The sequence below is a fragment of the Amphiprion ocellaris genome, chromosome 20 (genome assembly GCF_022539595.1).
Source record: "Amphiprion ocellaris isolate individual 3 ecotype Okinawa chromosome 20, ASM2253959v1, whole genome shotgun sequence".
Lineage (NCBI taxonomy): Eukaryota > Metazoa > Chordata > Actinopteri > Pomacentridae > Amphiprion > Amphiprion ocellaris.
The window spans coordinates 11,132,879-11,153,528 of NC_072785.1; the positions used below are offsets into that span (position 1 = coordinate 11,132,879).

General features: G+C 40.9%; 1 protein-coding gene and 2 long non-coding RNA genes across 11 annotated transcripts in view; 1 reads left to right on the forward strand and 2 right to left on the reverse strand.

Annotated features, from left to right (window-relative positions):
* Positions 1–5,271, reverse strand: part of meis2a (Meis homeobox 2a) — a 79,515-nt gene extending 74,244 nt beyond the window's left edge. For 3 of the 8 annotated variants that reach the window (XM_023277346.3, XM_023277344.3, XM_023277342.3), the window contains exons 1-7: positions 5,128–5,270; positions 3,947–4,787; positions 3,236–3,462; positions 1,552–1,693; positions 1,233–1,283; positions 772–822; positions 129–278 (exon numbers count right to left, since the gene is read on the reverse strand). In XM_023277346.3, coding sequence (XP_023133114.1) covers positions 129–278; positions 772–822; positions 1,233–1,283; positions 1,552–1,693; positions 3,236–3,462; positions 3,947–3,958 — 633 coding nt within the window. In that variant the 5' untranslated portion in view covers positions 3,959–4,787; positions 5,128–5,270. Of the gene's footprint in view, positions 1–128; positions 279–771; positions 823–1,232; positions 1,284–1,551; positions 1,694–3,235; positions 3,463–3,658; positions 3,806–3,946; positions 4,788–5,127 lie in introns of those variants that run through there. The other 5 variants (XM_035951468.2, XM_035951470.2, XM_035951469.2 and 2 more) reach the window with 2 other exon arrangements.
* Positions 4,783–16,024, forward strand: LOC118470790 (uncharacterized). Of its 2 annotated transcripts, none has more exons than XR_008599931.1 (3): positions 4,783–6,119; positions 14,636–14,755; positions 14,968–16,024. It is a non-coding gene; the product is annotated as an uncharacterized LOC118470790 (long non-coding RNA). The 2 variants fall into 2 exon arrangements; XR_004847937.2 differs by lacking the exon at positions 4,783–6,119 and adding an exon at positions 8,614–9,350.
* Positions 6,635–8,512, reverse strand: LOC129347703 (uncharacterized). The gene is made up of 3 exons (XR_008599930.1): positions 8,360–8,512; positions 7,177–8,017; positions 6,635–6,692 (listed from the first exon to the last, which is right to left on the reverse strand). It is a non-coding gene; the product is annotated as an uncharacterized LOC129347703 (long non-coding RNA).
* Positions 16,025–20,650: the final 4,626 nt, after the last annotated feature.

Here is a 20,650-nt window from a genome sequence, read left to right on the forward strand (position 1 = left end):
AGGATTGTTTTTGAGTTTTTTTTTCTTTTACGTGCATTGTCTTTTTAAAAAAATATACACAGGTTTCCTCTCCCAGCAACAGCAGCAGGGACGCATGCAAACAAAAGCAAATAGAAGAAGTTACTTACGTGATCTGCGAGGTTAGTCGACGATCCCGAGAGCTCTTCGTGATCTGATTTTGAGCTGCCATCCCGCTCGTCAATAACTAGATCTATTGGCATTTTTCCTTTCAAACAACTGATGTACCGGTGGCAAAAATTGTCGCAGAGCTCATGCACCTATAGGAGAACAAAAAATAGGAAGAGAACACCTTTATTTCAGGATGGAAAGGTGGTGGTGGTGGGGGGCGAAGAAACGCTTCAGTCAGTCCAAGAATAACTTCAATTAAGAGGCATTATCGGCGGCGAGGAAACAATAGTGAAATTGTTGCAGAGCTTATTATTCTCTTGAGACCCGAGCAACAAGTTGAACGACAAAAAAATAAACAGCATGCGGTAAGCTGGCGAAATAATGAGCAGCTGAAACTAAATCTGCGGATCAATAACGATGCGCAAAAAGAAGGCTCAAAGCCCCTGTTTTACCAATAGTCACTTCCCCTGCATCAAATTAAATAGCAGATTTTTATGAAAATCCTTAAACCTTCTCTTAGTGGATTCTGGCTCAGTTTAAAAAAAAAAAACAGCTACAGCACTGCACGTTTAGTAATATCAATTACATACATTGCTTTTTGTGCAGGTGCCATGATTTGAAAAGAGAATTTATAACATGTACCTTTTCTAATTCCAAGAGGTGAAACCGTAATACTTGTATGGCTTGTATCATCTGCAAAAAAAAGAGCAAAAGTAAACACAATTCATATGACAAAAAAATATGACAGGATTAATCTTCTTTACATGTGTGCAGAGTTGTACAAATTAAAATCCACCCGTCATCAGTGCACTAAAGCCAGCAAGAGCGAAAAAATATGTGTATGTTTTAACTCTAAAAAGAAAGTTGCACAATCTAATAAGTAATTACACACTGGTCAGTTGGGTCAGTTAGACGGGAGGACTGCACAGTGACAGCGGCAAATGTGGTCGCACAGCTTCACTACAAAACTGATCTGACATCTGTGCGGAGGTTTAAATCATATGTTCACATATTTACTGAGTGATGCTGTGGACACTTGAGAGTATCGGCGGAGGCTAAAACCGCACCGAAGAATTATTTGAGAGACAGAGGGGTGCGCTTACCAAATTGTCCAACTCTGGATTTGATGAAAATAAAGGTTTTTCTGCTCGGACCTAAAATAATACACCAAATGTCAAAGTTAGTTTGGCACGAAATGTGTGGAATGTTCGTCTATTTTCATCCTGGATAATACAACTTCAAATATGTGTGTTAAATCTACAGTGAACAGTGTTATTTGTTTTTTCAAAAAATCATATCAGGAAGAACTTTTCTTATTGCAAAAAAAAAAGCATGAAGCAAGCAGAAAACTATGCGCCATGACGCAGCCACAACATCCAAAACATCTATTTTATTTAATTTTTTTGAAATGGCAAAATTGACCTGTTTGGCAAAGACTGCAATGTCCTCATTGAAGGAGTCAGAGGAGCAGACATCGCCGCCTGCTACGCCGGGCTCCCTCGGAGTACACGTCGCCAACTCGCACTTCTCAAAAACCAGTGCGAGCAGTGGGAATAAAGGGTGACTGCAAGGGGAGAAACACAGCCTGAGTACAAGCAGCACACCGGCTCCACAATGCCCACTGCAAAAAATGTCCAATCAACCTGCATATCTGTCGGTACCCTGCTCCTACAATGACTCCTTTCTTACTGCAAACAAAAAATAAAACACACCCACACAAGAAAATTCTACTTTTTCTGACGCTGGGTAGTTTTTACGCACGTCTGTTTAACCAACTTGCAGCTTCTTAAAATCCAGACAGCAACTAAAACTGCATTTTTTTGCGTCAAGCTTTTTCCTTATAACAGCTGTTTTTAGTTTACAATTAAGACTACCGGGATATTTTACTCCTTTATCCTGATGTTTTAGCATTTCAAGCTTAATAGGATATAAATCAATTTGTTGAGACTGACATTTCTTACAGTGCAAACAAAAACCCGAGTGAGAAGTTGTCAAAACTCAAGCAAAAAACAAAAGTGACACAGTCGATACATGTCACTGGAATTTTAGAAATTATACAGACGGCGGAAAAAAAATGAAATTAATTACTTTGCATATTTACACTACAGACCGAGGCACCGAGGAGTTTTAGATTTCTTCTTTAATAGGCCCTATTGCTTGAACAGTAAATCAGAGGGGAATCAAATAAGTAAACTGTCAACAACATGAGATAATCATTAAAATAATTTTGAAAAGTGGGTTAGAATTTCAGGAAAATGTCTATTTCTATCCCAAGCGATCATTTCATAAAACTGGCATTGGGGTCTTGATTTGTAACATTTTGATTTGTGTCAGTTTAAAAATGAGGTTAAACTCTTCACTCCATATGAAAACGTGAAGAAAAGAGATGAGATGGATTTACTCTGCACCACATCCCAGATTATATGTGTGGATTATAGCACTTTCTCTGTGCGTATTAGTGCGCAATATGCGTAATTATATTTTTGGTTTGGCACTCATCACCGAGATCATACGTTTTCTTAGATTTTTTGAGAATAATATAATAAAACTACAGTAATAAAGACACGGTGCGTTTAAACACGCTCTGCCTGTTGTATATATGAGTGTGTGTGTTAGAGCAATTTTTTTGGAAAACATTTCAGAAGTTTTTGAAGGCAAGAAGAGCGTTTAAATGGGTCAAGGCTATTTTTTTTTTAAGATGGATAAATAATAGTGGAAAGCATTTTAAGACAAGCTTGACAACACGGAAGAATTATGACGTTGAAAATCTATTTTTTTAAAAATTATACTTCCTCGTAGTCTGCATCGTTCGAGGCTGAGCTGTGAACAGCGAGCTTCCATATTATTTTATAGCTTGTATTTCAGGTTCATACTCTTATTTACTGCAGGCTTGACGATGCCTCGTACAATGAGTGTAAAATTACACATCAACAAAACTCCCCTAACCTACAATAGAGCTCCTAAAGTGCGGTCAAACCTGCACAAAACACTATTTAAATTAAGTGGTGGGAGAGAAACTCCAACAAAACACACTGGAGAAAAGCTGAAAAAACTTGGAAAAATTAAAAACTACTTGAGCGCGTATTTGCTTCATGCAAAACCTTACCCATAAATTTGATCTTTATCCCTCTTTAAAACGTCGTTGACAGCAGAGCCCATGCTGGTGGGCATAACGTTTGGATGAGGAGCGTGGGCTCCGTAGTGCTGGCTGGCGTGCAGCGGCGGTCCGTGGTTCAGGTGGTGGACCTGGGGAAGCGGCCGGGGAGCATGCGGGTCCCCGTACATCGACGCCGGGACTCCGTCCATCCCACCGTAATGGGCCAGCTCATCGTACTGGGAATAAGATTAGAGCAAAAGTGAGCGGAATTCCCGGTTACTTTTTTGAAACAAATGTGAAAAGTACAAAAAAAAGAGAAGAGCATGCCGTCTTATTCTGAACACACGCAAAGGAGAAACTAATAAGCTGTTGCTGCTGCAGCCAGAGCAGAAAAGGGTCATATATTATATTTGCTACACGGTTTGTCATTACCAAAAACATTATAACTTGGCTGCTCCCCGACAGAAGAGTTTGGTGGCTGAAAAGAGCGAATTAGTTTGGAGTCTCCTGTGAAACTGCTCCACGACTGTCGAGGAGGCTTGTCGGTAAAAGCAGAGGCTGTCACTTTGCTTGAAGAGTGAGAGCGCTGCAGAAATGTCAAATACAGCGGCTTTGATAGGAATACTTTGTAAATTTGCCACCACCCGACAAGAGGTTAGCGATACGAGGGCCTCCCTACAGTGGATTTGAACAGGTAAGAGTAGGAGATTTAAAACCTACCCTTTGCGCCATCAGGCTGCGCTCCAATAAACTCCTGAATCTGTCGTATATTTAATATCCCAGTCCCGGTTAGAAAGTGATTTAGTGGCAAAGATTCCTGTTTCAACCAACTTTGCGAATTCTCCTATTCGCCAGTGTGGTTCAGTTGAAATCGTAGCATCAGGGAGTTTTGCAATTTTTCTTGTTTTCCCTCTTGCCACGGAAAAAAAAAGAAAAAAATGCGCCAAAGTGAAGGTTACAATCGGCCCATCAACAACCTGCATGTAACTAAACTGTCGTGTCTCATGGCTTTTTGCCACTCCAGCTGTCAATCAAAGCCAGAGGTTGTCAAGGTAATGAATGAATGACGGTTGGTGATGATGTTCAAGAGAAGGGCGAATCTTTTTAGTCCGTTTTCATCCCGCAAGTCCGCGTCTCCTTTAATGCCTCCAGATCGCTATCTTGTTTTATTATCACTGTAAAAAAAAGAAAAAAAGCAGTAGAAATTAAGAGATTGCGATTCGGATCTTTCCTTTCTTTCCCCCGTAGGTATTTCGTCTATCTGGCGAGACTGAGATGAGTGAGTGTCAGCGAGTGTTGGCAGGTTGGCTGCTAGCTTGCTTATAGAAACAGAGTCAGTTCGCAGCGCTGAGCGGTGGGCGAATGAAATGACGGATCCCGGAAGTAGTGGTGGCCATAGCCAGTCCTACAGCAGCTCCAGAAAAGAGAGAGGAGAGACCAAATCTTGTGATATGCAGAGTATATGCGAGGCACAGGGACGGCTTCTACTCCACACTGGGGGTAAAAAGCCTAAGCAACACAGCTCCAACTCCCACCCAATTCCTTTTCGCCGAGCAGAGTCCTAAAGAAAAAAAAAAAAAGCAGAAAGGGTTGAATGAGCGAGGTTTTACCGGAGCGGACACTTCGGCTGCAACCGCTCCGAGTTGAATTAAACACAACACCGCACTGAACTAAACTGCATGAATTAGGATTTAGAGGTTTTTTTTAAAAAGTGCATTTTAACGCAGATTTACGCATTACGCATCCAAACTTTTACGCACGGGAAATGTTTGCGATAAATATGTCTCAATATTTTAACTTGCACGTATCATGAGAAAAACAAGAGATTATAAGTCATCTTCAGCAAAAATTAACAAGACATCTTATGAATGCTGAGTTTAATATGTCAGCATGACGCTTACTTGTTATCTGTTTGTGGTTATAAGCCGGTGTGCATACTTAATATCTCAGTAATGCCTCCTAATCTCACCGCTGATTATTGCTCTCGTCTTTTTTAGCAAATTAAACGGCGCGCAGCACCCCTCTAAGCCCAGAATGAACTTTTCCAAGGGGAAAAAAAGCTTTTGTGGAGAAAGTAATTTTGTACGTTTCTTTCGTCCAATCCCCTCTCTTGATAGAAACCCGTACCTTACCTCAGAGTAGTCAATTATCAAAGCTCCCCAAGATCATCAATCATGTGAGGAGATTGAAGTTTAGAGGAGGAGCAACGCTCCGGCCATCGATTGCAGTGAAGCCCTTTTTGGAGCCTGAGCATTTTTACGCACAAAAACAGAAGCAAGGCCATCTATCCCCTTTAATATTTAGCTCCATCAGTGCTAATATGGCATCATAGCTGTATTGATAGGTGCTCACATAAAGGCTCCCTTTACAGCTCCGTGACATTTTTGATGGTGGAAATTAATTATTCACAGGTTAGGATTAAGGTAGACACGCTCAGGGAGATGGGCTGTGGCTACCGTTGGAGGGTCAATAAACTCTCCCAACAAACAAAATACTAAGCAGAGTTGCTAAGAGGGTCGATTACAGAAACAGCAGAGAGGGTTTTATTATTGTTTTTTTTAAGGGGGAAAAATAGATTTAATAAATGAAACCGTGACAACAGTTATGTTTGTTGGCATAAAGGGGGGTGGGAAGTGTAGGACTGCAGGGTTTGACAAACGGCTGTGTGGACATTTCAACGTGCAATACCCCGGGAAGGAGCTGCAGAGCGGTGCGCAGAGAGCCAAGGCATTCACCGTCTCCAAGTCTCTCTTACACTCTGTAAACACAACCAGCCCGGCAGACTCTGCTATTGAAGACTGATATTTTCATAAGCTAAATACTGTCGTTCCCATTGATTTGTGCACTAACGCTTGACTTTTTTTTTTCATCCTCCTCCTTTTGGACAACCATGGTAAGTAGCATAAACCTTATACTGTATCTACCGCTTTTGTTGTGAACGCGCGTCCTTCCATTGCGCACTGAGGGAAAAGTTTTGAGGCTGGTCTGTAATAAAAGAAAACAATATTTTCGTACGCATTGTTAATCTTCCGTTACAGCGCGCAGTGAAGTGTCCTAAAAATCCAGATGATCGAGCGAATTTTTTAATTTGATATACTTCTAGATCTTAACGATTATATCGACATTTTTTCCAACATTTTATGGTGGAAATGTGCGACTTGCCCCGGAGGAGAGTGATGTAAACACCAGAAGAGCATGTGAAAACAGGAGAGGCTAATTATGCGTGTCCAATGTACGGCTCCACAGAAACATATCCTTCCCTATAAAACTTCCAGCAACGACTCCTAACGACGTGATTTTTTTTCTTTTGTGAACTATTTATTTGAGTAATTAATGGAAGCAATAAACACGAGGCTTCACAAGTGACAATATTTAGGTTAAATCCGCCTTTTTTTATGTGACATTACACCCCGTACATCGACGCCGGGACTCCGTCCATCCCACCGTAATGGGCCAGCTCATCGTACTGGGAATAAGATTAGAGCAAAAGTGAGCGGAATTCCCGGTTACTTTTTTGAAACAAATGTGAAAAGTACAAAAAAAAGAGAAGAGCATGCCGTCTTATTCTGAACACACGCAAAGGAGAAACTAATAAGCTGTTGCTGCTGCAGCCAGAGCAGAAAAGGGTCATATATTATATTTGCTACACGGTTTGTCATTACCAAAAACATTATAACTTGGCTGCTCCCCGACAGAAGAGTTTGGTGGCTGAAAAGAGCGAATTAGTTTGGAGTCTCCTGTGAAACTGCTCCACGACTGTCGAGGAGGCTTGTCGGTAAAAGCAGAGGCTGTCACTTTGCTTGAAGAGTGAGAGCGCTGCAGAAATGTCAAATACAGCGGCTTTGATAGGAATACTTTGTAAATTTGCCACCACCCGACAAGAGGTTAGCGATACGAGGGCCTCCCTACAGTGGATTTGAACAGGTAAGAGTAGGAGATTTAAAACCTACCCTTTGCGCCATCAGGCTGCGCTCCAATAAACTCCTGAATCTGTCGTATATTTAATATCCCAGTCCCGGTTAGAAAGTGATTTAGTGGCAAAGATTCCTGTTTCAACCAACTTTGCGAATTCTCCTATTCGCCAGTGTGGTTCAGTTGAAATCGTAGCATCAGGGAGTTTTGCAATTTTTCTTGTTTTCCCTCTTGCCACGGAAAAAAAAAGAAAAAAATGCGCCAAAGTGAAGGTTACAATCGGCCCATCAACAACCTGCATGTAACTAAACTGTCGTGTCTCATGGCTTTTTGCCACTCCAGCTGTCAATCAAAGCCAGAGGTTGTCAAGGTAATGAATGAATGACGGTTGGTGATGATGTTCAAGAGAAGGGCGAATCTTTTTAGTCCGTTTTCATCCCGCAAGTCCGCGTCTCCTTTAATGCCTCCAGATCGCTATCTTGTTTTATTATCACTGTAAAAAAAAGAAAAAAAGCAGTAGAAATTAAGAGATTGCGATTCGGATCTTTCCTTTCTTTCCCCCGTAGGTATTTCGTCTATCTGGCGAGACTGAGATGAGTGAGTGTCAGCGAGTGTTGGCAGGTTGGCTGCTAGCTTGCTTATAGAAACAGAGTCAGTTCGCAGCGCTGAGCGGTGGGCGAATGAAATGACGGATCCCGGAAGTAGTGGTGGCCATAGCCAGTCCTACAGCAGCTCCAGAAAAGAGAGAGGAGAGACCAAATCTTGTGATATGCAGAGTATATGCGAGGCACAGGGACGGCTTCTACTCCACACTGGGGGTAAAAAGCCTAAGCAACACAGCTCCAACTCCCACCCAATTCCTTTTCGCCGAGCAGAGTCCTAAAGAAAAAAAAAAAAAAGCAGAAAGGGTTGAATGAGCGAGGTTTTACCGGAGCGGACACTTCGGCTGCAACCGCTCCGAGTTGAATTAAACACAACACCGCACTGAACTAAACTGCATGAATTAGGATTTAGAGGTTTTTTTTTAAAAAGTGCATTTTAACGCAGATTTACGCATTACGCATCCAAACTTTTACGCACGGGAAATGTTTGCGATAAATATGTCTCAATATTTTAACTTGCACGTATCATGAGAAAAACAAGAGATTATAAGTCATCTTCAGCAAAAATTAACAAGACATCTTATGAATGCTGAGTTTAATATGTCAGCATGACGCTTACTTGTTATCTGTTTGTGGTTATAAGCCGGTGTGCATACTTAATATCTCAGTAATGCCTCCTAATCTCACCGCTGATTATTGCTCTCGTCTTTTTTAGCAAATTAAACGGCGCGCAGCACCCCTCTAAGCCCAGAATGAACTTTTCCAAGGGGAAAAAAAGCTTTTGTGGAGAAAGTAATTTTGTACGTTTCTTTCGTCCAATCCCCTCTCTTGATAGAAACCCGTACCTTACCTCAGAGTAGTCAATTATCAAAGCTCCCCAAGATCATCAATCATGTGAGGAGATTGAAGTTTAGAGGAGGAGCAACGCTCCGGCCATCGATTGCAGTGAAGCCCTTTTTGGAGCCTGAGCATTTTTACGCACAAAAACAGAAGCAAGGCCATCTATCCCCTTTAATATTTAGCTCCATCAGTGCTAATATGGCATCATAGCTGTATTGATAGGTGCTCACATAAAGGCTCCCTTTACAGCTCCGTGACATTTTTGATGGTGGAAATTAATTATTCACAGGTTAGGATTAAGGTAGACACGCTCAGGGAGATGGGCTGTGGCTACCGTTGGAGGGTCAATAAACTCTCCCAACAAACAAAATACTAAGCAGAGTTGCTAAGAGGGTCGATTACAGAAACAGCAGAGAGGGTTTTATTATTGTTTTTTTTAAGGGGGAAAAATAGATTTAATAAATGAAACCGTGACAACAGTTATGTTTGTTGGCATAAAGGGGGGTGGGAAGTGTAGGACTGCAGGGTTTGACAAACGGCTGTGTGGACATTTCAACGTGCAATACCCCGGGAAGGAGCTGCAGAGCGGTGCGCAGAGAGCCAAGGCATTCACCGTCTCCAAGTCTCTCTTACACTCTGTAAACACAACCAGCCCGGCAGACTCTGCTATTGAAGACTGATATTTTCATAAGCTAAATACTGTCGTTCCCATTGATTTGTGCACTAACGCTTGACTTTTTTTTTCATCCTCCTCCTTTTGGACAACCATGGTAAGTAGCATAAACCTTATACTGTATCTACCGCTTTTGTTGTGAACGCGCGTCCTTCCATTGCGCACTGAGGGAAAAGTTTTGAGGCTGGTCTGTAATAAAAGAAAACAATATTTTCGTACGCATTGTTAATCTTCCGTTACAGCGCGCAGTGAAGTGTCCTAAAAATCCAGATGATCGAGCGAATTTTTTAATTTGATATACTTCTAGATCTTAACGATTATATCGACATTTTTTCCAACATTTTATGGTGGAAATGTGCGACTTGCCCCGGAGGAGAGTGATGTAAACACCAGAAGAGCATGTGAAAACAGGAGAGGCTAATTATGCGTGTCCAATGTACGGCTCCACAGAAACATATCCTTCCCTATAAAACTTCCAGCAACGACTCCTAACGACGTGATTTTTTTTCTTTTGTGAACTATTTATTTGAGTAATTAATGGAAGCAATAAACACGAGGCTTCACAAGTGACAATATTTAGGTTAAATCCGCCTTTTTTTATGTGACATTACACAAATCGGTGTTTCCATCCATCCATTATCTATACACCGCTTAATCCTCACTAGGGTCGCGGGGGGGGGCTGGAGCCTATCCCAGCTGACTCGGGCGAAGGCAGGGGACACCCTGGACAGGTCGCCAGTCTGTCGCAGGGCTACATACAAAGACAAACAAGCACTCTCACATTCACACCTACGGGCAATTTAGAATAATCAATCAACCTCAGCATATTTTTGGACTGTGGGAGGAAGCCGGAGTACCCGGAGAGAACCCACGCATGCACAGGGAGAACATGCAAACTCCATGCAGAAAGATCCCGGGAAAGCCGGGACGCGAACCAGGGACCTTCTTGCTGCAAGGCGAAAGTGCTAACCACTACGCCACTGTGCAGCCCCAAATCGGTGTTTAATTTCCTAATTTCATTTTAATCATCACTCATTCAATAGTTAATTAAAATTAATTTTCCTCATAAACAAGACATGTGCCAACTTAAACTCCCTCTGCTTATAACCTGACCGCGTTTACAAGGGAAGACAATTCCAGGAGGGACACCTATCAGAGACAATTTTTGAAAGTAGTTTTATATTTCTTCACGTATAGCGGCTCTTTTCAGGTGCAACTCTTGCGCGTATGAAGAAGAAAAAAAAATCAGTAGATGGCATTAACAGGCGGTAAAATTTCATCTGGTGGTGTCAAATTGAGGTCAGTTTAGGGTTAAAGCTCTCGGTGTCCGTGTGGGACATGGCCAGCTGCGTTTGGATTCATTAGGGGAGGGAGAGAGGATCCATTTCAAGGAAAACACTACTGGGACAGTCACCAGGCTTAAAGATCCACAGCATGTCACATCCTAAAGGTGCACCAGGACTGCCTGCATGAGCAACCAGCAACTGAACTTCCACTCCTCTGTTTACTCTTTGCAGGACTTACAATTCCCCTTCTTCTCCTCTCTCCCCCCATCTCTCTCCCTCTGTTGCCCTCCAGGGCTCGGTTGTTCACACACACAAGCCTGTTGCTAAATATGGAGAGAAATGCATTGTTGATTTAATTCCCTCAAAAAGATCACTGATATGAAACGAGCTTCAAATCCTCTTAGTGACCTTAAACACTCCTGGAGAAACAATTGGGGCTCAACCGCAGGAACAAATAAAATCGCCCTAATCTTGTTTGTAACTTTGTTCTTCTTTGGCCCTCTTCAGTATTTGAGATTATGTAAATTAGCAAAGCTAATGTATAGAGAGGCAGAGATAAGACTGGATCATAGACTGACTGCAGAAGAGAGGCGCTGGAAGTAAAAAAAATAAAAAAACAAAAAACAAACTTGCAGCTTGTTCATTTTTTCCGCAAAAAATGTAAAATAAAATAAGCGTTGGTGCGTAATTTCACTTAAATTCTTAGTTTAACGCGCAGCAAAAGCAATGCAGCCAACGAAGAAAAACAATTCATTCCTATCCACCAGCTCCACAAATTAGTTTCTTTATTTCTTGACAAAATTTTAGATTATTTTATTCGAGATTTGTTTGTAAGAATTTGGCTTTTCTGTGTTTTCCTCTTGCAGAACGCATTACCTCAGTCCCCTGCATCTGAACTCTTTTTGACCCGAGTGAAATGTGACTATAGGGTTTCAGAAAGTGGAGTGAGCAACTCAAATACTTGTAAAAGTTTCGCGACTAACTGTAAATTCTTCAGCTCCAAAGCCTCATTTTCCCCTCCACCGATTCTCAGAGTCTGGTGTCAGAGGGTTAGTAAAGGGAGGAGGGAGACAGAGAGAGAGAGAGAGGAGAGGGGAGGCCAACAGAAAATGTAACTGTGGCTTTTTTCCTTCCTTTCATGCACTCGTTGGGGAATATGCGGCCCTCTAGCGACACCTGGCGGCCGCAGCAGAAGCCGAGCTGTCGAGAGCTTTGGCACAAATGAAGAAAAGGCCTGCAAAAATACACTAAACCTAAATTCACACGAAACATATCCATAAAAAAACAACCTAAACGTGTTCTAAAATTAAGATGAAACGCCTCGCAATCAAATTGTTTCGTTTTTCCCAACCTAGAAATACAAATCTAAAAAGTGATTTTATTCTAAAAATGCAGATTTAGTTTTTTTTAATGACTCTCTCTAATTTGTTTATCATTTTTAATTTATTTGCTGGCGGTGCCTCGACCATAAATTCGCTTTAACTGTTTACACCCTTCACAGTGGATGTTGCTACAAGACTGTGAGTGTGTCACACAAACGAGAAAAACGTGGCCTTTATTAGTCGTAGCTTGTCTTTAATTTAAATGTACAAGATGCATTTTGAATTCGGTAATTTGTGCGAATTTTTAAACTTTATTATGAATATAAATCTGCATTTAAACAAATCTATTTAAAATTAAAACAGCAGCTATATATCGAATCCAAAACTGATTAATGTTAATATGATTATTTTAATATTGATATAATGTGAAAATGTTTTATTGTCTATCAGAAGCGTTTTGGAAATTTTTTTTAAGAGTTTTAATACAAACGAAGCCTAAAATAACAAAAGAACATTACATTGGTTTAATTTGTATTTTGAAAATCAGCGCGTAAAAATAATCAGCTTCATTACAATGACGAATTAAAGCGTGAAAAACTAATTTCAAATTGCTCTAAATATCGATAAAATCCTCTCTGATAAATAATAATAACAAAACTACATGCTGCTGCAATTTTCTCCGATTCAATTCCAACATCCAGTGAATTTTTCTAGCGCGTAAAAGCACCAAAAGTCTTGCATTTGTGATATTAAACTTTTCCTGCTTGGCTCTCCGCGGAGTCTCAGCGCTGCTCGGCTGTGTGACACAGTTTGAGGTCACCGCCGAGATTACAGCCCGTCGTTAACGCCTGCTCAGATACACCAAATGCTGATTTAATGAGCTTGCATTGGGTGTTTGTCCCAGAATACCTGGTGTGCATGCGTTAGGAACGCCACACACTATAATCCCTGTGTTTCCCCCCTGAACACGTGGCTTTAGGGACAGCCTAAAGCACTGCGCAGATTTTGAGTATGGTTTCTTTTTTTTTCTTCTTTTTTTTATTTCGGTTAGATTGAACAGGTCGAAGCCTATAAGGCCCGTATCCAGCCACATTACCAGATGTAATTGAGAGAAGTTTAAGTGGAGGCCGGGAAACCGAGGAGTTAATAGCAGTGACCCTCTTGCTGTGCTTCTGTCGCTCATCATTTATCAGGCTTAAGGGGCTTAAACAGGCAGCACAGACCCACCTTTTATTACATATCAAACCCTCTCTCCCTTATCTACATTATAGGAAATACATGCATCGTTGCCTGTTATGCGGATTTGGAAATAGAAACATGTCCAATAAAGTCGCCCTCCTCCGCTGATCAGAGGAAATATGTCTTTAGGCGCTGCGGAGACAACCCCAGCGGTTCTAAGCCTTTATTAAACTGCCTTAATTCCCCCGCTCTACTTTGAAAATAAATTCTGCTCTTCTGTTGTTTGTCCATCGCGAAAAGCGGCAGAAATCGAAGTGCGGAGGTCTTCATGGTTTCAAATGTGATTAGTAAAAGGGACTAAAAATTGCGCATTGTTCAAGAATGCTGCCTCCGAGTGATTGCACACTTGTCCAGATCCGGAATAATGCATGCAGCGTTAAAACTCAAAGTGTCAGAGGCATTCAGGGAGGCTGTAAAAATAGAGCTTGTTTTTTTTTTTTTTTTAAACCCCAACTTATGCTGAGGATACCACGCAAACTATGTGTGCAAGTGGACGCTTTTTAATTGGGGGAAATGTTTTAATCACAGGTGAGGAAAAAGAGGCGAAACTTCCCCTGCGAAGATTTTAAGCTATATTTAGCTCATCAAACGTGACTTCTTTCTTATTTGTAGATTGCTTTTAATTAATTAATACACTTCCTTTATAGGCAGACTATTAAATCAGCTGCTGTCTTAATTAGGTCAGTGTTTAAAGTTGTTTTTTGTGCGTAAAAATGCTTTTATAAATAAGTTTTTAACGGTAGAATTCTGATTTATTTTTGGCTACATACGAGGAATATGTTTTTTATTTTTATTTTAGAAATGCTGGCACAGTGTTTCAATTAAACTTCAGGTCCATGCCTCAGTTGTCTGCTGGTTTCCTCCAAGGAGAGCTCAGTTAGTCAGCCTGAACGCAGCTGCATTCACGTGGAGCGACGGATTTTGATATTCTAGTCACACAACAGAGTAAACACTGCTCTCCTATTCAATAAACATCATCGATAAGGAAACATATCCAGCCATTTGAAATACTGAACCTAACCCCACTGAGGATCAGCACTTTCTTTAAAAAAAAAAAAAAAAAAAGTAAATGAAAGAAGAGTTGTTTTTTCTTGCCTGTTTAAACATAAAGTTAAGAGAATCTGCACCATGAGGATGTTGTAAGAAATTCTATTTTTTGAATTCTGAAAATTTACTGTAAAATTGTGTAATCCTTGAATGTAAATGCAATAAAACATTTTTAAAACTGTCTTTAGGTTTCTTCTCTTTCATTTATTTCTGCTTTTGGCACAAGTGAAACACACAAGCTCATTAGGAAGGTTTCATTGAACCATTTCTCTCTCTCTCCCCTCACACACACTCACACACACACACACACACACACACACACACACACACACACCAGTGACTATAAGTTAATCAAATGACTCAACCCAGGAGACAAAAGCTATTCATTTGAATTATAATAAACGTGCACTTTAGTGTATCTCCTTTCCTGTCCATGCATTTCTGTGCTAACCTTCACTGTGTGACCTCATGCTTTACTCCCTCCACAGCATGGGACAGTCCCAGCAGAAAAACCACCACAGAGCATTTTAAAAACACCACAACACAACACTCTGCTACTCACGACTCCCCCCATCCCATGTTTGAAATACTCTCAGGAAACAATGCAGGTAAACAAATGTAGATGGTTTTGTTTGTGTGTTTTGTTTGCATCCCTCTGCTTGTTTTTTTTTTTTTTTTTTGCTGCTTATGTGCTCCCATTTCCATCTTCTCTCCGATACCCACAGCCCAACTCACTCTCTCTCCCTCTCTCTCCTCCCCCCTCCGTCTTTTTTTTTTTTTTTTTACTCCCTCCCTTTCTCCCTCTACTCTGGTTCTGCAGGAGTTCACATGATCAAGCAAGGTACCCAGGTAATTACCTTGCATTGTCAAATAAAGCGACCACTGATTCAAATGAGGAGTGAAATATCAAAGACCAGCATTGCCTTTGCAGCCACTACTTATCCACACAGGAGACAGAGAGGAGATCTGAGAGCTCGGGGACCTGCAGGGAGGCAACAACAACACTCAGCCTTCCTTTCCTAGATAAATATCACCAATGGGAGCAACAGAGCCAAACATGCCCAAGTTCACTAGTAACAACATATTTATTTGTATTACATATCCTACTTATCCATTATTAGCTTGTGCATCCTTTAAAGTGGCCACAGTGCAGCTTTAACAAGAAGGATTTTTTGCTAGATTCCTGGACCCTCCTGATGTGCTTCCTGCTGAGTCTCTCTCAAAGGTCAAAGGTTGGAAATTTATGAATGTGACTGCAGCCTGGAGGAGTCGCAGGCAGCGTTTCGAATCTTCTCCTGCAGCGTTTATTCTATATTCGTAGATGAAACACAAAGAGAGGAATAGAGAGAGGCTAGGATTAGAATTGAGTAGCGCATTATTGTTTGGCAGCACAAGTCTTTAGCCAAATTAGCTGCACAAACCACACGATCATTTATAACGTGCGGCGTTTGCATTTGATTTTCCACTTGCTTAAAGTGCAGTCTCGAATAAACTTTTGAAATCAGAACGCGTTCTTTTCCTCCTACTTCACTTGCACTACTCAGCTTCTCTGACATAATTTAATACACTGTGTAATTTCTTCTTCTCCTGCGTAATGACACCTTGATTCGAGCGGCACTGACAACAAGACCTTTGACACCTTGACACAGTAAGTGGATGGTGATCTCAGTGAACAATGTCACTGCTCTGGAAACAACACCCAAAAGAAGAAAAAAAAAAAACTCATTTCTGATCCCTTCACGTTCGAACTAGACAAGCGGCGTCCTGGGACTTCAGTTCAGCACAGAAAGACTACCTGTAATTTGACTTGCCACGTCTAAATGGAAGTTGAATAGGTTACATTGTGCAACAACAAATAAAATGCTTGTGATGCTTTAGTGAGTGTTTTTCATGGTTGGAGGCGAAATGGGGTTTGCCACGATATTTGAGTGTTTAATGCTATAAACACACAGACTTCCCTCCCTCTGGCATATGGATGGCTCCCAGGGACACTTTGCATGTAAATATTCATAGACTGATGGGACGGGCTATTAATTATTAAGCACAGTTAAGAAGTGTAATACTTCAGCATTAACGCATGAATCTTGTTTTTTATTTGCCGCACCTGAGGATGAACATTTTGAGGTGAAAAATGGTTGGGAAGGCGAGGCTGAAAAATGATCTCAATGATGACTTTTTAAAAAATAGAGGAATAATTATCGACTACAGCGTGAGCAATATGCAAGAATATGCATAATTAAGATGAGAGGTAAAAGGCAAGAGAAGTTGATGATCACAGCAGAGCACAAAAGCTTATATCAAAAGTAATGGCTTAAAAAAATGTAAATGTTACTTTCATTTGGCATTTCATGAATACCGTGGAAGTTTGAGCACTTCCTGTGTAACTTTCCAGGTGAACTACATCGGCACACATTCCTGCAGCTTTTTTTTTTTTCTCCCCTCTGCACGGCTTTGCGGCCTGCGGCTCATGACAGTCTGTCACACTGTGATGGAGCTCGAGTGGGGCCACCAACGAGAGGTGGTTAGAGGTCCATACCCGAGCTTCACACTGCAGACATTTGACAACTAAGGAGGGAGCTGGTCCTGTATGACTGCGAGGTTGGGGAAGAGACGCAGGAAGTAAAGAAACAGTAATTCTACACACACCACAGATACATTAGCTTCTGGAGAAAAACATTTAGTTGCATAAAGCAAAATCCAGTATGAGGAATATATTTCCACTGCAGATATGAAACAAAGGGCTTTTCAATAATGAGCAGAAGGAAAAAAATGACCTCGATACGATCAAATCTTTGAGAGTTCATATCCTACTGCGTCATTGACAGAAATTAACCAGTGATCCGTATCATCAAAATCAAAAAGGACACTGCCATTCTGTAAGATCCCCACATCCCTGCCATTCAATTCATTTGTGCCCTGAAAAACTCTGTATCATCTGAGTGGAACTGAATTAACAATTTCCCCTAGCTGATGTGCTCTTTTAAAACCCTCATTACACAAAAGCATTGTATATATTATCAAATCCCTCGGAGGAATATGGAACGGAGACTCTATGTTCATCCTATCATCATCAAGTTGTAGTATTATAATCAATTAGCATGGATGAACTAATTGTCCAATCTCTCACTTGCTAATTAACCCTGGAAATATAAATGGGACAAAATAATGCACCCTTTTTAAAGTGGATGCACAAATTGAGCTCTTGCTTTAGTTAACGTGGCTGGTTTCTTCGGCGCCTTCGTCAATATGTATGAGCTACATCAAAGAGCACAGATAGAAATGGGGCCTTGCACAAAAGCGGAACACATTTAGGATCCAGAATATGCAAACGCGCCGGTTCTTGTTGAACTCTGGTGTTTGCATAACATCGGTTGACACAGTCTATGAGAGCTTTTCTGTGCCACTTGTGTACAGACTACAAAACACACTGTCCTTTGGGATATTTTATTTTAAAAGGCACACTCAGAGCTCTGCATAAATACACCAAATTTCAGTGCACTCGGTAACGCACTTCTCATTTCCAAATTGCAGCAGCTTAAACGTGTGTGAAATTATGTAATTGTATGTAAAGCAGGCTGCGCGTTTAATGCGAGGCGATTATTATCACTCAGTCACATGGATGTCATATACGATGTGTGTTTGTCAGGCTGCAGTTTCATATTTTGCCCAGACAAAAGGGTGTCAACACTTCTGGCGCTGTTATGCTGATGATTAGAGCAGAGCAAAAGTTCACAGCGACTACAGACAACAATCAAACACTGAATGACACACTCCAGGAAAATCAGTGCGATGTTTGCTTGTGTAACTGTACACTTACGTTTCCAGGGAGTTGCCCCTCGGCTAACTTACAGTACGAAACCAAGAAACAATAAGCCTACTGTGCTGTACAAGCAGACGGCAACTGAGAGCCCTTTAACTAAAATGTAAGTGTGGTGAATAAAGTATTTTTTAACCCAGAAATACTAATATAAATCATGTACACAGAAACCCAGTAACATGCATAAAAAATAAAAGTCACATTTATACAAGATCGCTTTTTGTGTGAACACGAAATAAGAAATTGGCCCAAAAATGGCAGACAACTTTTTTTTTGTTTTCGCTCTCCAGTCCTTTGTTCTGTGTTGTTGTCAAATTTGAAATTTAATACTGTTTTCACCTGACTCCATCCATAGAAAAGATATCCCACATTGTCCTTTAATATTCACTGGTGGTTAATTATTAAAGGTATGTATTTGAATTATAAATATACTAGTTATACAGAAGTAGGCAAAGCAGGCATATAGCCTGAGGCTAAATTCCTCCATTACCCATTATTTTCCAGTCTGCCGTCTCCATATGCCTGCCTCCTATTCCTATGTCATCTCCAAAAACACTAAGGCATTCCTTTGTACTTACCTACCCCCTCCCCACTTTGGCCACCCGAAAATCTCCCCCTCCATACATATGTGTGCTGCTTCCTTGAAGTAGGATGTCACACTTGTCTTAAATATAATGAATCACTATCTTCAAGGCATCCCTGGATCCCAAACACTCCCCACAGAAACCTGCCTAGTCCTCCCCCGTTTCCAGCCTTCCTACATGTCACAAATCATCCGTTGTGGAGGGCTCTCCACTAAATCATTAACATTGTCAGAAATGACTGGGCCAAGAGTGGGAAGAGCCCAGAGACGCAGCAGAGGCGTACATACGTGTGATGGGAATATAGAATGGTAAACAAAGACACAGCCTTATACCCGGTCTTCCCTTTTCCTTGCCATTCCCCTTTGCCTCCTCTTTGTTTAGTTTTTTTGTTGTTTTTTTTTTCCATTTCTTTCCTCTTCCATGGGATTTCCGAATAAAAAATAAGTACAGTATGAGGAAAAGTAAAGAAACTGTCAAAGAAGTTTAGCAACTCACGTGAAATTCTTAGCTTTCACTCTCCAAACAGCCGTGGAGTTTCTCCTTGGAGTTTTTCCTAAAAGCCCTTTGTTGTAAACATTGGGAAGAAAATGTGCAGTGCAATGTATAAGATTATGCCTCTGGTCCATTTTGATAACAGGTATTTAGGAGCCCACTGTTGAGAGGATAATCAAAAATGTGGCTTCTTGTCGTCGCTTGGGTTAAACTAAAACTGCGGTGGCTTTGTTGTCACAGAATGATAATTCTCCTGTCATACAGCATTACAGTTTGTTCCATATATATATGGCATATCCTGAAATGCAAGCTCCTCGTTTGATGCTACCTATCAGCCGATTTCCATTTAATGCTATAGCCATACTTATATCTTACGTGTACACTCCTACCTATGCTATCATCCATCAAAAGGATTACTAATTTTCCTTCAATTTCCGTTGCTCTCTTAAGAATCTAAAGGATGATTGATAACAGTTGAAGGAAAAGCACAGTGGTACTGTTTTTAACCTTGCTCAAGTCATTAATCTGCTTTATATCCATGAAGGTAGTAAAGGAGACAATGAATTAGTCATTAAAGCACAGGTCAGTTTATTAGAATTCCTGATTGAACTGTAAAACGACTTCTCCCAAGATGCCTGGGCAGAAGGGAGGAATCTGCAAAAGCAAGGAGAAAAAAGGAGCTGAGGGAAGCAAGCGGAGGAATTCCTGCACGACTGCGTTTTCTCATGAAGAAAATGACGGAGGGGTGTTTCAGGAGCCGTCGTTGACCTGACAAAAATAATTGCTAATTAGCACCGAGAGCGCATCCGCACACGTTCAGAGGAGAATCATGTGTCAAAGATGACTTGAAATTTAATAAAGTGCAAATATGACGCTGAGTTTAAAGGAAGGAGCTAATATCCACACACACACACACACACACACACACACACACACACACACACACACACACACACACACACACACACACATACAAAACCTGCAGTGACTTGATTTGGCTGAACTCGCCTCACGTCTCTTTTATAAAGTAATGTTGGTGATGTGAGCGCTGGCTTATGTTTGTCACCGTTTATTAAGCTGTGTGGTTCTTGGCTCCGCTCCACGGGAAAAGTTCAGACGGCCTCGGATGTTTGCTGCTCCCTAAAACGAAGTAATGATCTAATGACTGGTAAATGGGTCACGCAGAGAACTGACTGAGAGGGTGTAATGGATGGGATCAAATCAAAACACGGCGCAGTGCTGGCAACGTTTAACAATGGATCCAGTCTGTCATTGGTTCTCAAAAAGTTTAAATTAATGAGATTCTGCAACTGCTGTATCTACATATTGCTCCAAATAAACTGAAATAGAATTTAGAATAAAAATGAAAAATGTAGTCTTCGAAAATCAAAATTTAATCCTGCGAGAAGATTAACAGAGAAGTGATGTTTACATTAATATGCTGAAAATTCTTAGTGTTAAGTTGAAGAGTTTCGGCTTGAAAATCCACTCTGAACAGCTTGGCTATACCCAGTTATGAGAGTACAGAATATGACAGCTGAGATATGCCATTATTAGCCAGCATTCCCAGGCATGTAAACATCTTACTCCATTAAACGATGATTTTGTGG